We start from the raw sequence: 15,723 nt of genomic DNA, 5'->3' as shown, positions 1-15,723 counted from the left end.
TTAAAAAGTTGTCAAAATGGGTAACATTCCCAAAAGGAACATTAAAAATGTTATAAAATCACTATAACTAGATTGGTAGCACACACACCGCAACCACAGTTACCACACTAGCCACTAATATTCAATATCAAAATAAGAAATTATGAGAGTTCAAAATCTTACAATCAAACAACCTATAGATTGTAGTAATAAAAAAGTAAAAATCATAGCTACCTACATAATTATTTGTAGTAAAACTAAAACTTTAACAAAATGAAACCATGTTTAAAGTTTGCAAAGTTTCCATAAAGGAAGACACATAGGGTTTGCACTTATCCAACATTAAATATCACAAAAAAAATTTAAAGTATGGAATTAGAGAAAATCCTCATTGTTTCTTCTCCTCTAGGGGAGTTTGTTTAACCAGCAATACATAGAGCCAATTGTCAGCAATGAACCTCCAATGTCTTTGGACACTATTTGCATCCTCATTAGCTTTATCATCCACCTTCTCCTACTATAAGACCTCAAGGGTGGTAGCTGCTTCCTATGTAGCTTCAACTGGAAAAGTATGCCAAGGTGTTCAAGCTAAGGTGCAAATCCATCATATCTTTCTTTAGGTTCTCTAGCTCCACCCATAGATTCTTTAATTGGGTTCAACTTGCACAAAAGTGGTTTTATCCAAGTTAGGGTTGGAGAGGTGGGCCTGAACTGGAGGTGGACATAAGGGGCATACTAGGAGGAGGGGGTGACATGGGGGGCAAGGGTGTTGATTGGAGGATCCTCCTTCAACTTCTTGAGAGGGGAAGTAGTAGTTAAGGGTAAATTATCACTAGTGCCTAGCGCATACTTGTTGGTAGTGAGGTCTAGCATGCGTAGACTACTTGAGCTATCTTAGTAGTTTCTTCTTCCTTGTCCTCAATGTAGAGGTACCTCCTAGCTTTCTATTTTTTTCTTGCATTTTTCTTTTCCTCACCACTTCCCTTAGATTTGGAGTTTGAATCAACCTCTTCTGGACTCTCCTATTTATCTTCCATTTTTCCTTATTGGAATTATTAGTAATCATTTGCAAGCATCTCCTCCCCCAAGTAGAATCCATAGACACCTAACCCAACTCAACAACAAGATCTATCTTAGGGTAAGTATGAGAAAATGACACCATGGAGGTGTCCTTCATTTCCAACCTTCTTGAAGAAGGGGAATCCTAAGAAACAACATGGGAATTCAAAATGTAGGTAAGCACAACTACAAGAGTATAGTTGGGCCTTAGGGCTTGTATAAGAACGATGTTGCGACATGGACACGTGGTGTGGTGAAACTTACATAAACAAAAAATAAGGCCTTGGTGGAGGATGGTCTAGTTTTTAACATGGTCCTTGACTTCCTAGTGATACTTTATTGTGAGGAATCGTGGGTTTTTTGAAAGAAATTCAATAAAACATAGTGTCTATTAAAGTAACTTTAGTAATTTAGTAACTTCAATGACTTCATTTAAATTCAAATGCAATAATTCAAATTTTTGGAAACTCTAGCATGAATACAATGATATCTAACCTTTAAATACAACTTCTTTAACATCTATAATATATGTTGTAGGTCTACAAAACATTGTACTAAATATACATCAAATGAGAGTGAATAAATATGAACAATTTTCTCATGTGATTACTCTTAAGAAACTAGGGCTTAAATTTGAAAGTCAAGCCTACCTTTCAAGTGGTTATTATAAATTAATATTTCATTCCATGTCTTTAATTCAATATTTAATACATTCTTTGACCATCTAAGATTGAAATTAAAACCATAATTATAAAAATGTGAAATTATTAAACTGATATAAAATATTTCAATTTATAGGTTAACATTTATTAAAATGTAATGTTGACTAAAGTTGAAACATAATAATGACCTAACAAGGGTTTGACCCTTATTGTGCACACAAAAAAAAATCACCACTTCACATTCAAGAGTATCTTCCTTTAAAATTGATTTGAATAATTAATAAGAAGTGAAAAATTCAATTTGTTAAAAAATAAATTAAAAATTTCACTTCTTCTTTATTGGTGTGCCAATAGTACTAGCTTATACTTACACACTTGGACACATATATAGGAAACTATAGCTCTTACAACTTTAAATTTAATTAAAATAAAAAACTATATATTATATAAAAATTAAATATTCTATAACTTTGTATTTTCTTATCCATGATATGATATAATATATGTCTAGTTCACTTAACAACAGCCCTATTTGTTTTTCTTTGTATTAATTACTTGGATAAACTATGAAACCTGTAGATTGTATTTTTATATAATAAAATATTGATATTTATGAGTTTCTTTTGTCTCATTTGTGCTAGATAACAAAAGGATCTTCAATTATTGACAGTAGTTTGCAGCTTCCACGTAATTCATTCAACTTGGATAAACCACGACATTTTTACCTGTGTCATCTATATATAGAAAGCTGTGTATTAGCTATAACATTGAAGCGCACTGCACTGTGAAACAGAGAAATTTCTTTTAATTTCTCCAACGGAAAGCTCTCAAAGAGAGAGTAATTAAGAGTTTCATGGCTGACATCCCAATGAAGAATTCTTGCAAAATTTGCATGAGCTCTGCAACTTGTAGACATCATCCGCCTGCACAGAAGAAAAAAGTGTTGACTCTATTATCTTACTTTTTTTTGAATTTTTTTCTGTTTTCTATTTCTGTTGACAAAATGTTTTTCTTTATAAGCACTTTGAAATCATGTTGGAATTTACGTTTCTTCATTTTCATTTTGCTTGTTTAGACGGATGTTTTGATTGATTGTAAAGTATATCCTACTGATTTTTCAATGAAAGGTTCAGATTTAAATTCGTGAATTTATTGAACAGAAGGAATCTTGTGCATGTGGATTGGCATTTGGCTCTGGTTATTCAGTAGATCACTCAGTTATGCAATTATCTGGATTCTGTGTCTTTTATGCATATCTCTCGGGAGTGGAACGGTGGAGCTGATTGTTTGGCTAAATGGGCTTGTGAGCATGGACAGACTTGGAACATTATTGATCATAGGATTCTTCCCCTTAATTTATCTCATATACTGGTTCAACTTGTGGACTAAGATAAAGCTTTGTAGTTCTCTTTGTTTCTTGTGTTGTTCTGCTCTTTTTGATATTCAATAAAAGTTTTACCCTTCTTTTAATTTTAGATTTAAATTTGATTCTGATAGAAATAAGAAGGTTATCATATTAATTTTATTACATTGAGTCAGTTTATCATTTAGCTGTTTTGTGCTTGAGTTTGTGTATTTTTCCATTTCTTTACTCTCACCTTTCCGATCTATCATCGCATTGTTAGAAAGTTCAAATAAAATCAGAGTTGTAAAGTGAAATCCATTAAATGTTTTCAGTCTATTGAACAAAACTGTAAGAATAGCTGTTTGTTTCTGTGATGATGAGTGTGGGTAAAAATATCGGTTCTCTGATGATGTGTGAGTCAAAATATCCGTAACACAAGTTAAATCTAGAAAACCTTTTACAACTAGAATTATGCCACGATCTTTTTGTGAGATCTCCATATAGAATATCTTGTCTCTCTTTCTTGTCTTTAAATGATGGTTTTGTTTAAGCTTCAGAACTACTAGAGTTAATCAACCATGAGTCTATACTATTAAATCTTACACGTTTTTAAAGAATATTTTCAAAGTTTAATACATTCTGATAGATGATGATGTAAAGTATCAAGATCTTATTCCGGTCAATAGATCTTAATCTGTTGGTGAAGTTGAAAGATTCCTTTTAATTCTATTATATATTAAAATTTTTAAAAATTACATTTTTTTATAAATAGATTCTTTCAAATGATACCCATCTCTATATACGTCCACTTTGTTTGCTGATGTATATCAAACTTTAAAGATTTAAAATATTTAATAGTATATATGTCTGGATCTGGTTGTGCCAATGATTTTCTCTGTTACAATGTCACTACTTGTAGGTTCAACGACACTTGTAAAAATATAATGGCCTTGGTGCAAACAATTCAAACAGAGTTACGGCATTTTAGTTGTAAAATTTCTGTTTACAATCATTTTTGTTCTCCTTTAGAAAGATGGCTATATTAAATTTCAACAGTTCACAATATCACGAAATCTGGTATGTTTTTGGATTTCACTATCTTATTTCTTATTAAAATTTCATAAAATATTCTTTAATTCGTCATCAAGGTTTTTTAAGTCTTCATGATTGATCATAGAGATATGCCAAGTGTGTCCCTCCATCAGTCTATCTTAATCATAGGTCATAAAACACAATCTGAAATATTTTAGTTATTTAAAACTGCAAATCTACAGATTTTAGATATCCTATAGGCTTTACTGATTTTTTTTAATATATAATTTCTGATGATGATTAATAGAAAATAATAAAAAATATTGATTATGGAAGATCAGTTGATCAAGTCTAGAAAAATAACAGATCTCATTAAATTTCTAAATATTTTTTCACCAAATTGTACTAAACACGTTCTTTGCGTGCTTTGTTCAGTTGTGGGTGCACTCAGACATGGGTCAAACTGGGGAAAAGCCAAAGGAGAAGATGAATGAAGAAGTGCATCACATGGGAATTATTCCTGCAGAGACAGAAGGTATGATATAGTAATTCACAGCTCTTGAGATGTTTAAGAATAATTTTACAGTATCATTTACTCTTCTTACTTTACATTATGGACTCAAAAAAAATTTAGGGACGACGATGTTCCACCTTTTTAGAACGACTTAAAATTCTTAGAGAAAATTAATGTCATTTGATTTCCACAATCCATTAGTAATACATCAAAGATTTTCTGGAACTTGATTGTGTCAAAATTTTTAAGCATCAACATTTTGGATCACAGACAGTGATCCATCATCAGGATGAGGAGTGTGATCCATCATAAGGACAAGGAGTGCACTCCTCATCCTGATGATGGATCACTATGTGTGATCCAAAACATTGATGCTTAAAATTTTTAACACAATCAAGTTCCAGAAAATCTTTGAGGTACTCTTAGAGAAAATGTTTGAATTCTTTAAAAATATCTCTTGAAGTTGTACAATACAAATAGTATTTTAATAAATGCCTATAACTTATAACTTTTACTCGCAGATATCTTGTTTTAAAATATTGTGAACATATTATCATATACTAATCTATAGTTCCTGTCATGTTTAAGAATGATTTTACAGAGCCATTTACTCTTCTAAAACACTTCATAATATGGGTTTAAAACATTAGGATAGAGAAAAAAATTAATTTTTGACATTATGGACAAAAATATACTACGACCAATGTCTTCCTCCTTTAAACTTTTGAATTCTCTAAAAATATCTCTTGAAGTTGTGCAGTATCAATAATATTTTCATAAATGCTCCCAGCTAGACTATAACTCTTACTTGTAGATTTACTCGTTTAAAAAGATTATGAACATATTATCATTCGAAAACAAGATAGAGAAAATGATCTTGTATCATTAGAAGACAAGACAGAGAATCAGATCTTGTAGATATTTACTCACTAAAGACAATACATATTGCAGTACTAGAATTTATTGAACCCCCTGTCTACAACTGTGAAAGGCAATGTGATAAAGTTGTGGTAAAGTTAACATCTTGTTGATATTTATACGTGTCTTTTCTGAAAGACCTAGTGTTATTGTGGGAGTAAAACAGAAAAGGTACAAAAGCATGGAGTGGCTGAAGAAGTAAAGCAGTACGTAAGTGAGAAACGTGGAGGCCATTCTCAAGAGCATTCTTTTCCCTGCTCTTCAGCGTGCTATGGTGGACCACATGAGTATTATGACCCTCTCAAGCAGAGAAAGGAACCTCTAAATAAGGTAATTTCTTAGCTTTTACTTTTAAATTATTAAAGCATTCTAAATAAGGTAATCTTTTAGCTTTTCCTTTTAAAATATTAAAGCATTAAAATACGTATAATTAATGTTCTCTTGGATAAATAAAAAGTTTACTTAATGTCTAATGGAATACAAAGATTAATAATTATGAATTATTATTCATAATGGATTGTATCAATCTTGGAAAATGAAATTAAATGAACAGTATTGTTAAAAAATTATACGTTGTATTGACAAGACTTATATTTTATTTTTAGAGTTCATTTAAGTAGTGAGATCTAGTGTCTTTGAATTTTATAACAAGAAAAAATATATATTTGTTTCATTTTCTTATTTTTAATTTAAAACATGTGTTTTGAAATTATGAATGTTTGGAACACATTGCATGATTCAGATTGAACAGGGAAAAGAGAAACATGTAGACTGTAGATCTAGCTTTTGGAAAGAAGAAGGGGATAGATTGGTAGCAAATAAAATCTTTATTTATTTTATTTCATTGTTTTTAATTAAATTATGTACATATTTTATATCTACCTTTAGATCACACTACATGATCCATGATAAGTTGAAGTGGAAAGTAAAAAAGAGGTGACTCGTACAATTATATTACCTAAATAAATTTTTTTGGACTAATAATAGTTTAGTTTATTGGTGTGCCACTTCATCACATTAAAAGAAAAGAAAAGGAATTTCTAGATATCTGGCTCCTCTATAAAACAGAGATTTGGCCATAGTTAATCATTTAAATTCTCATTTGTACACTAACTTGATTTAGTTATGTTTTTTAGCTTATCATTGATCTTTGGTTCACATTTCATCCACTGCAATGCCAAATTAAGATTTCTAGTAAATAATAGAACAATAGATTTATATAGAACAAAAGTTTTAATTATTAAGTCTAACTATGTATTAATTAACTTATATTTTTATCAATCATGTTTAAATCATACTACAGAACTCATCAGATTAAAGATTAAAAGCTGTGATAGATTGCAACTATATATGAACGAAATTTTAATTCTCCATTCTATTGTGGGTCTTTTATGTATTTAACAAACTTGTTTTTATGATGAAATTCAAGTTTTATTTTCCTTTTATAGTATCATTAAAGAAACACAATTATATATATTAAAAACACATGTTCATTAATAAATTGCAAAAATATTATATCTCTAATCTTGGTATCTTAATTTAAAACTGTGTCACAGAATAAGACGGAAGAGAAAGCGGAATCATCAAATCCTGAATTAGCAACACGAGGTGATTGGTGGAAGGGTATGCTAAAGTTTAACACAAATATCAAAATCCTATTTGAACAAATATCTCTGCCCAGGAATCACTTTACAAGAGCTAATGTTGTAAATTAATATAAGCATTTGATTTTTATAGGTTCTCTCCACTACTAAAAAGCTAATGCAAAATGTTAATTCCAGCTTCTTCATAATCGTCAGGTACGGATGCCTAAACAATTATCAAGATGCATGGATTATTTTGTTGGCAATGATGTTAGAATGTGAAATTAGACTGAATCAAAGTTGCTGCGTTGTTTCTCAGGCAATACGTACAATGGTAAAGCTGGAATAAGCAAATGGATGGATATGACGTTAAATATTATATCTCTAAGTTTAGCTCTCTCGAGCATAGCAGGAAACTATTTAAAGCCTGGAGTTTCCTTAAATAATTTAAGTAGAATTTCAGACTAAATCTAATATCCTATTTTTGATAAATACTTTTCTTTTAAATTTCATGCTATCTTAGCTCTTTTCTACAAAAATTTTGGACTAAAAAATAGTGTGATTAGTATTGGTATTTTAAAAAAAGTCTAAGTGGATACCATAATTATATTAATAAATTGATTCGAAGACTCATCCATGGAAGAATCAAGAAGAAACCCCATAATCATTGTTATATATGTGGATGATATTTAAAATGAATGATTGCATCTAATTTTCCGACCACAAAATTATTGAGAGCTATACATGAGGGGCACTTTGTCCCTAAGCTATACCCGAACAAAATATTCAAGAGTAGTCGAAATACCAAATACATAATTTGTCAATACAACATTGGTTTGACATCGAGAACAGTGAAAAATACTTGATGACAGAGAAGTTGACACAAGGGCCACTAGAAGCACCCCCGCTGACCACGCTAGCAATCAACTAGCAATCTAATGAATGCTTTAGTTGTCCATACAATTACCTAGTCCATTTACATCCTATACAATCAGCTCATGAAGTTTAGTATCCTACCTAGTAACTTCTTCAGAGGAAAATGTTGTCACTTCATGACCATCACAACCTTTATTGGCATGGTGTTCTGCTACCACACTACCTTCGCGGAGAGTATGAGATATGTATATTTCTTGAAATCAATCAAGGAGAAGCGAGACTTGCTGAAGAATGTATGTGAGCTGCCAATTATGTGTTTACCTATTAATGCAAGCATTGATTATTACCAATGAATCACTTTCTATTTGAACACATTGAAATCCTCTTACTCTTGCAAGAGGCAAACTAGCCAATAAACTCTAAGCCTCAGCCATATTGTTTTATACCTCAGGGAAGTGGGCAATATTTCAATGCCAAAAAAGAGCCTAGTGGTCTCAAATGCACACACTCTCCCCCGACATCCCTTGGTTACTTCTTGAAGAGCCATCAAAATTTATTTCAACAATCCCTTGAATAGGAGGAATCCAATGAACTAAATGATGGTCTTGAGTTTTTGAAGAAAGTGATTGGTGACACCAACCAATTGGAATATGAATATGCTTCCATTCCCATGTAACAACATTTTCCCAACATGTCATACAAAGATTACATTTAAGCTTTGAATAACTAGCATTTATCACCTTAGAGATTGACTTTTCTAAATTTGGGAGAACCACTTGAATTGGGGTGATTACTTTGTGAAAAATTCTTTTGTTGTGCTCCCATCAAATAACTCAAACAACCAAATCTAGAATACATACCCATAGAGCAAAGAAGAGGGAATTTGAGAATAATGTTGGTCATGACTAAAACAGGTCTCATAATTTGTTTGCTAGAGGTGTAGAGTATTGCAATTTTCCCATTTCAAACAAATGTCTAGCATTGTTGGCCAAAAGAGTAGTTTAAAAAAAGATGATCCACATTTTCCTTTTCATGATCACACATAGTACATTAGAAAGGATATGCAATCTTTTATTTATTTAGTCGGTCACTAGTTAATGCCCTATTTTCTAAAGTTAACCATGCAAAGCATCCAACTTTGGGTAGTGTGAGGTGACTCCAACAAATAGTAAAAGCATGAGAGGAATGATTATTAATTTCGTATTGTTGAATAAGATTATATCCATCATTGATATTGAAGTTACCCTCTTTGGTGGACCGCCAAATCATCTTGTCTTCCAAAGTTGACAAATACTAGACCACTTTTTCCGAGAGAATCATTTCTAGATGCTTACATTCCATAAGTGGAAGGGGCAATTCTATTGGATCTTTCAATATCAGTTTTCTTGAGAACATACATAATGCTAACATGAAATTTGTTGAGTTCCCCATACATTTTCTGAAGCTAAAACAATATCATCAATTCCTTCAAGGTTGGCAAGGGGAGGTTCCCTATTCCATGAGTCATGCCAGGATTTGACTTGTGAGCCACTATTGACTTCCCAAGAGATGTAATTAGTTACTAACTCTCTTGAAGACATCATGAAATCCCATATTGCTAACCCTTTTGGATGATAAAAAAATGGTAAGGATTCTAATTGAATTTTCATTATCTAGATATTTATGTTGTATAATTTGATACCAGACATTGTGTAGATTAGTATCCATTTTCCATACTAGTTGACCTCCAAAAGATTTATTTTATTTTTTCAAGTCATCAATCCCTGCACCACCTATTTGTTTTTCTTGTGCCATGTTATCAATTTACACGAGTGGATTTTTTTTATACCCATTCATATTTCATGCCCATAAGAGTTCTCTCAAGATTAGCATTAGTATTACCATTATGCGCATGCTGAGAATAATGGGATATGTTAGGGTTTATACTATTGTCACCAAAATATTCCAATGCATCAAGTAGACAAATGAATGAGAATATGTTTAATGGTGGAAAGTCTTGTTTTGAAAGGACTCTAGTATTAGATATGTTTTTGTCGATATGAGTGGAATGAGAATGTGTTTAGTGGTGGAAAGTCTTGTTTTGAAAGGACTTTGGTATTGGATATGTTTTTGTTGATATGATTGGTAATTTTTTATTATGTTTCTAATTAACTAGGTAGGGAGAGGGTACTGATTTGGAATAAAGAGTGGCATATATAATTAGAGTGTAGCAAAAATAAAAATAGAAGAACTTGTCAAAATGTCTAAAGATCAATCATGCTATTCTCTAGGCTAAAAAGCTAGATACAATTAAAAGACATTTCCTATGGGCTAGAGATTAAGATAAACTTGCTTATATATACTAATATATATAATATGACTATATTAATCCTAAGGTGTTTTTGTTTGGGTTAGGATTACATGAAAATAGGTGCCTCGAGAAGGATCTCTCTCTCTCTCTCTCTCTCTCTCTCTCTCTCTCTCTCTCTCTCTAAGATAGTAGCAGCCATGACAAATGATGGAAGACATTCTTGAATAGATTTTGATGACAATAAACCTCTCTTAAATTTTCATTACTTCATAGAAACCTTATATAAAGGTAGTTTTTTAGTTGCATAACTTGAGCACATGATTGATAAACATCAAAATTTAGTATAATGTTAGTAATTTATATAATTTTATATTTTTCACTCTTTGATCATATGTTCTATAGTTAGGGTTAAGAATAGGGTAATGGATAGGATACATGTAGACATAGCATCAAGAATATCATTAGGTTTATAGTTAGACTTTGGTTTAGCAATAGGGCTAGAGTTAGGATCAATGTTGGAATGAGAAATCAGCCTAATGTATTTATTATGATAATACTTGGATTTATATTTAGGGTTAGGGTTTGGCTTAGGGTTTGAATTAGAGTTATAGTTAGAAGTAACATTAAAAATATGGTTAGGGTTATTGTTAAACTTAGGTTTAGGGATGGGGTACTTGGTTAGGATTAGGGTTAGAGTGAGACATATTATCAGGTACTTGTTATGATGATAGATAGGGTTAGGGTTTGGGTTAGAATTACAATTAGAGTAACACCTTTATTTCTAGTAACTCAACAAATATAGTTATGATAACAGTCAAAGTTACCACAAGGTAAATGTTAGGCTCATGATTAGGGTTTAGATTCAATTTAGAAGATATTTAAAAATTATAATTGGGAAAAGTCTTACATCTAGTAGTTGGGTTATGTAGTGGTTTAGAGCTAAACATATGATTAAGAGTAGGGCTAGCATTAGGGTTATGGTCAAACATAGGATAACTAAAGGATTAGGCAAGGATTAGGGTTAGGACCATGATTAGTCATAAGAATTAGGGTTAGACTCATAGCTACTATTAGGGACACACTTATGATGTGGTAAGTGATAGAATTATAATCAGGTTTGCAGTTAGGAGTAGAGTTAGGGTTAGGATTTTAGATTTGATTTATAGTTATAGTTGGGTACCTTATAATAGTTTCATAGATTCTTGTGATTATGGGTAAGGTTAAGGATAAGAGTACAACTATGGTTAATGGTAGAAGGAAGGTTACAAAAAGGCTTATACATAGGGCTAGGGTTAGGTTTAGAGTACTATAAACATCTCTCAAGGTTCAAACCTCAAGCTCTCTTTCACACAAACATCCCTTTATACTCCCTCTAGATATTACCTCAATCACAGTCTCTCCCTTTCAATTCTACCTCATCCCACCATCTCATTGACATAGGGTGTTTATAGTTAGACTATGACTATTATTATGGTTAGATTTGATTTTGACATCATGGTTATAAGTATAGTTACAATTTGAGTTTAGGTTAAGACATTTATGTTATAATAAGATGCATAACTATGTTTCATTTCATAGTCACCCTCTCTCTCACTCTTTCCCCTCCCTTATCTCACCACCATATCTCTCTTTGTTTTAGAAACATAATATGAGAATCTATCTCTCTCTGCCCCCCTCCCTATCCCCCTCTCCCTCTATCTCCTCCCCTATCGCTTCTCTAATTATGCCTTGTAATTACCCTCTCTCACTTTCTCCCCTTATTTTTCCTATTATCTCTCTCTGTGGATATGCTACCTATATCTCCCTCTAACCACCCCTTCTCACTCTTGATTCCCCTATCTCACCATTATATCCCTCTCTCTACCCAAGAATCAAAGATTTCTCTAATGAAAGAATCTTTAGATAATAATTTTTTTACATGTCCCTCTATCTTCCCTCCATTAAAAATACTATATGAGTTTATTTACAATTAGACCATGCCTACTATTATGGTTATATTAGATTTTAACATCACGATTAAAATTGTAGTTAGGATTTGAGTTTAGCTAGAGACATTTCTATTAAAATAAGATGCATAACTATGTTTCCTTTCATACATGTTTTTTTATAGTTATATATATATATATATATATATATATATATATATATATATATATATATATATATATATATATATATATATATATATATATATATATATATATATATATATATATATATATATATTAAAATTCATTTTTGTTTAAAAAAAATGAAGACATTTTCCTAGATTTTATTATTATATTATACAATCATATACATTGAAAAAGAATTCAAAACAAAATAGTTGTATAATAGCTTTTATTTTAGTTTTATATAATATTATTAAATCATATACAATAGGCATAATAATAATAGCCATAGTCTAATTGTAAAAATACTCATATAATGTTTTTGATGGAGGGAAGATAGAGGGGCACCTAGTTAAAGGAGGGAGGGGAGAGATAGGGAGTAATATCTATTTTTATAATAAAATGAATAGATTTTATTATTAAAAGAGAATTCGAAAGAAAACAATTGTATAATAGCTTTTATTTTTGTGCTAATTGAGAAATGAAAATAGTAACCTATACAAATAGTAATCATTTAAAAGTAAAACATTGAAGATGTAAACAACAATATTTGATCTTATTATTATTTATTTAGGTATCTTATATCTCATGAATGAAATTAGAGGTTTTTTGAACAATCTTATTTTATTTAAATAAGCTATAAATTGATTTAAAAATTAAAAAAATAGTTTTTATTTATTTATTGAAAAATAAGTATATAAAATCATTAAAATAGGTTTGAACTTATGTATATTTTAGTAAGTTTCTTAATCAATTTTGATTTATTTAAACATAAAAATTATTAAATTTTATTAAAGATAAAAAAAAAATGCAATAATGAATTTTTTAATATATTAATATGTTAATGTGTTGACTATCTTAAGGAGGTCTTAGACATACCCTATCCTGATAGTTTTCTCCTAGTCAGCCAAGGGATTCAGTCAGAGCTTTTTTTGTTTGTGTGTGTGTGTGTGTGTGTGTGTACACAAACACACAAAAAAAAACAAAAAACAAAAAAAGCTCTGACTAAATCCCTTGGCTGACTAGGAGAAAACTACCAGGATAGGGTAGGTATGTCTGAGACCTCCTTAAGATAGACAACACATTAACATATTACACACACACACACACACACACACACACACACACACACACACACATTATTATTATTGTTATTTTCTTGGGGGGGGGGGGGGGGGGGGGGTTGTGTTCTAATTAGGAAATTATGTGCCAAGTGAATGGTTAATAGAACTCATGCAATGACATCATACTATCTTTAATTACATTTCTCTCAAAAATGTTAGGATAAACCACAGACAGAAATAAAAACTACATGCAAATATAACCAATAACAAAAAATAATAGAACACACAGAAATGAACACAAGGCACCAATATTTAACGTGGTTCACCCAATCCCTAGGCTATGTCCACCAAACATCAAGTCCGATCTTATTACAATCCAGTGATTACAACCTGAATACAATCCGTAATCCCTTACAGCTCAATACCGCTGCAAGAACCAATTTCGTATCACAACATTATGAAAAATACCCAACCCTAAGCCCTTTTATACAAGTATTAAACCGCTTTAGGGTTATAACATGTCGGCCATATGTCGGCTACCATGTCGGCTACTGCCCAAAACAAAATTTTCCCCACTATTTATGAAGTATGTACAGCACTTTCCTAATCAGTCACCACAATCTAACAATCTCCCACTTGGGGACTGATCAAGCTCCACACTAAACAACAATCTCCCACTTAGAGACTGATCTTGTAGCAATACCACTACCACATGGGGCTCCCACTGGATCAAACCATCCTGGACTCTACTGTTCTTTTATTCATGTTCAGTCTAAAAGACCAACCGAAGCTGAAGAGGAGTTCAGCTTCTCCCTTGTTACAACCTTTGTCAACATATCTGCTAGATTTTCATTGGTATGTATCTTCTCCAGCTTTAACTATCCATCCTCCAAAACAGACCGAATGAAATGGTACCGCAACTGTATGTGTTTGGTCTTAGAATGCAGAGCTGAATTCTTAGCAAGATGAATGGCACTCTGACTATCTGTGAACAAATAATTATCCTTCTGAGGATGTCCCAATTCTTCCAAGAAGAACTAAAGCCATATCATCTCTTTGGCTACCTCTATAGCAGCAACATACTCTACCTCTGTAGTGGAGAGAGCATTAATCTTCTGTAACCTAGAAATCCAGCTCACGACTGCCCCACCAACAGTAAAGACATAACCTGTAGTACTCTGCCTAGTATCAATATCCCTAGCCAAATCTGAGTCAACATAGCCCTGTAAATCAGTAGTAGAGCCGACAAAATGTAAACACTTATTGGATGTTCCTCTCAAATATCTGAGAATCCACTTGACAACATTCCAATGCTCAAATCCTGGATGACTCATATACCTGCTAACGACTCCCACTGCATGTGCAATATCTGGCCTAGTGCATACCATAGCATACATCAAACTTCCTATAGCTGAAGAATAGGGTACCTTGGACATCTTATCGTCCTCTTCCTGTGTCTTGGGACACATCTCCTTAGTCAATTTCAAATGACCAGGTAAAGGTGTGCTAATAGCTTTAGCATTCTCCATAGAGAAACGTTGCAACACCTTCTCAACATAATCAGCTTGAGATAGCGTCAATGTTCTGTTCTTCCTATCTCTGCAAATCTTCATACCAAGGATTTGTTTTGCTGCCCCCAAATCCTTCATAGCAAATGCATGTGCTAATTGGCGTTTCAGCCCCTTAATATGATCCATGTTAGACCCAGCGACAAGCATATCATCAACATATAAACATAAAATAATGTAGCTATCATCAGCCAACCTCTTAAAATAAACACAGTAATCTGAATGACACCTATTATATCCATGCTCATGCATAAAACTATCAAATTTCAGATACCATTGCCAAGGTGCTTACTTCAAGCCATATAAACTTTTTTTCAATTTGCACACTAAGTTCTCCTTACCTTTGACCTCAAAACCCTGTGGCTGAGCCATATATATTTCTTCATCCAAATCACCATGAAGAAAGGTTGTTTTAACATCCATCTGCTCTAAATGCAAATCTTCAGTAGCCACAAGACTTAAAACAGTATGAATAGAAGTCATTTTAAAAACAGGAGAAAATATCTCATCAAAATAATTTCCCTTTTTCTGTGCAAATCCTTTTACAACTAACTTGGCCTTAAATCTTTTCTTACCTCCTTCCTCTTCTTTCAACCTGTAAACCCATTTATTCTGTAAAGCCTTTTTACCTGCAGGCAACTTGCACAAATCCCATGTCTTATTTTTCAGCAAAGAGTCCATTTCATCTTTCATTGCAGACTCCCACTGAATCTTAGTATCCA

General features: G+C 32.0%; 1 protein-coding gene across 4 annotated transcripts; it reads left to right on the top strand.

Moving 5' to 3' along the window:
* Window positions 1-2,466: 2,466 nt before the first annotated feature.
* On the top strand, window positions 2,467-7,723 carry LOC149561030 (uncharacterized). Of its 4 annotated transcripts, none has more exons than XM_089823732.1 (6): window positions 2,467-2,640; window positions 2,861-4,612; window positions 5,676-5,839; window positions 7,066-7,132; window positions 7,247-7,308; window positions 7,412-7,723. In XM_089823732.1, exons 2-5 carry the CDS (start codon window positions 4,531-4,533, stop codon window positions 7,261-7,263), a joined length of 330 nt encoding a protein of 109 aa, XP_089679858.1. In that variant the 5' UTR covers window positions 2,467-2,640; window positions 2,861-4,530; the 3' UTR covers window positions 7,264-7,308; window positions 7,412-7,723. The 4 variants fall into 4 exon arrangements, with proteins under 4 accessions (XP_089679858.1, XP_089679856.1, XP_089679857.1 ...); XM_089823730.1 differs by having other exon boundaries at window positions 4,513-4,612; window positions 7,412-7,703; XM_089823731.1 differs by having other exon boundaries at window positions 4,513-4,612; window positions 7,066-7,117; window positions 7,412-7,626.
* The last annotated feature ends 8,000 nt before the right edge of the window (window positions 7,724-15,723 follow it).

The sequence above is a fragment of the Cupressus sempervirens genome, chromosome 4 (assembly GCF_028749045.1).
Source record: "Cupressus sempervirens isolate cs-2001-9-10 chromosome 4, ASM2874904v1, whole genome shotgun sequence".
NCBI classification, from domain to species: Eukaryota; Viridiplantae; Streptophyta; class Pinopsida; order Cupressales; family Cupressaceae; genus Cupressus; species Cupressus sempervirens.
This window is presented reverse-complemented; position numbering and strand designations above follow the sequence as displayed.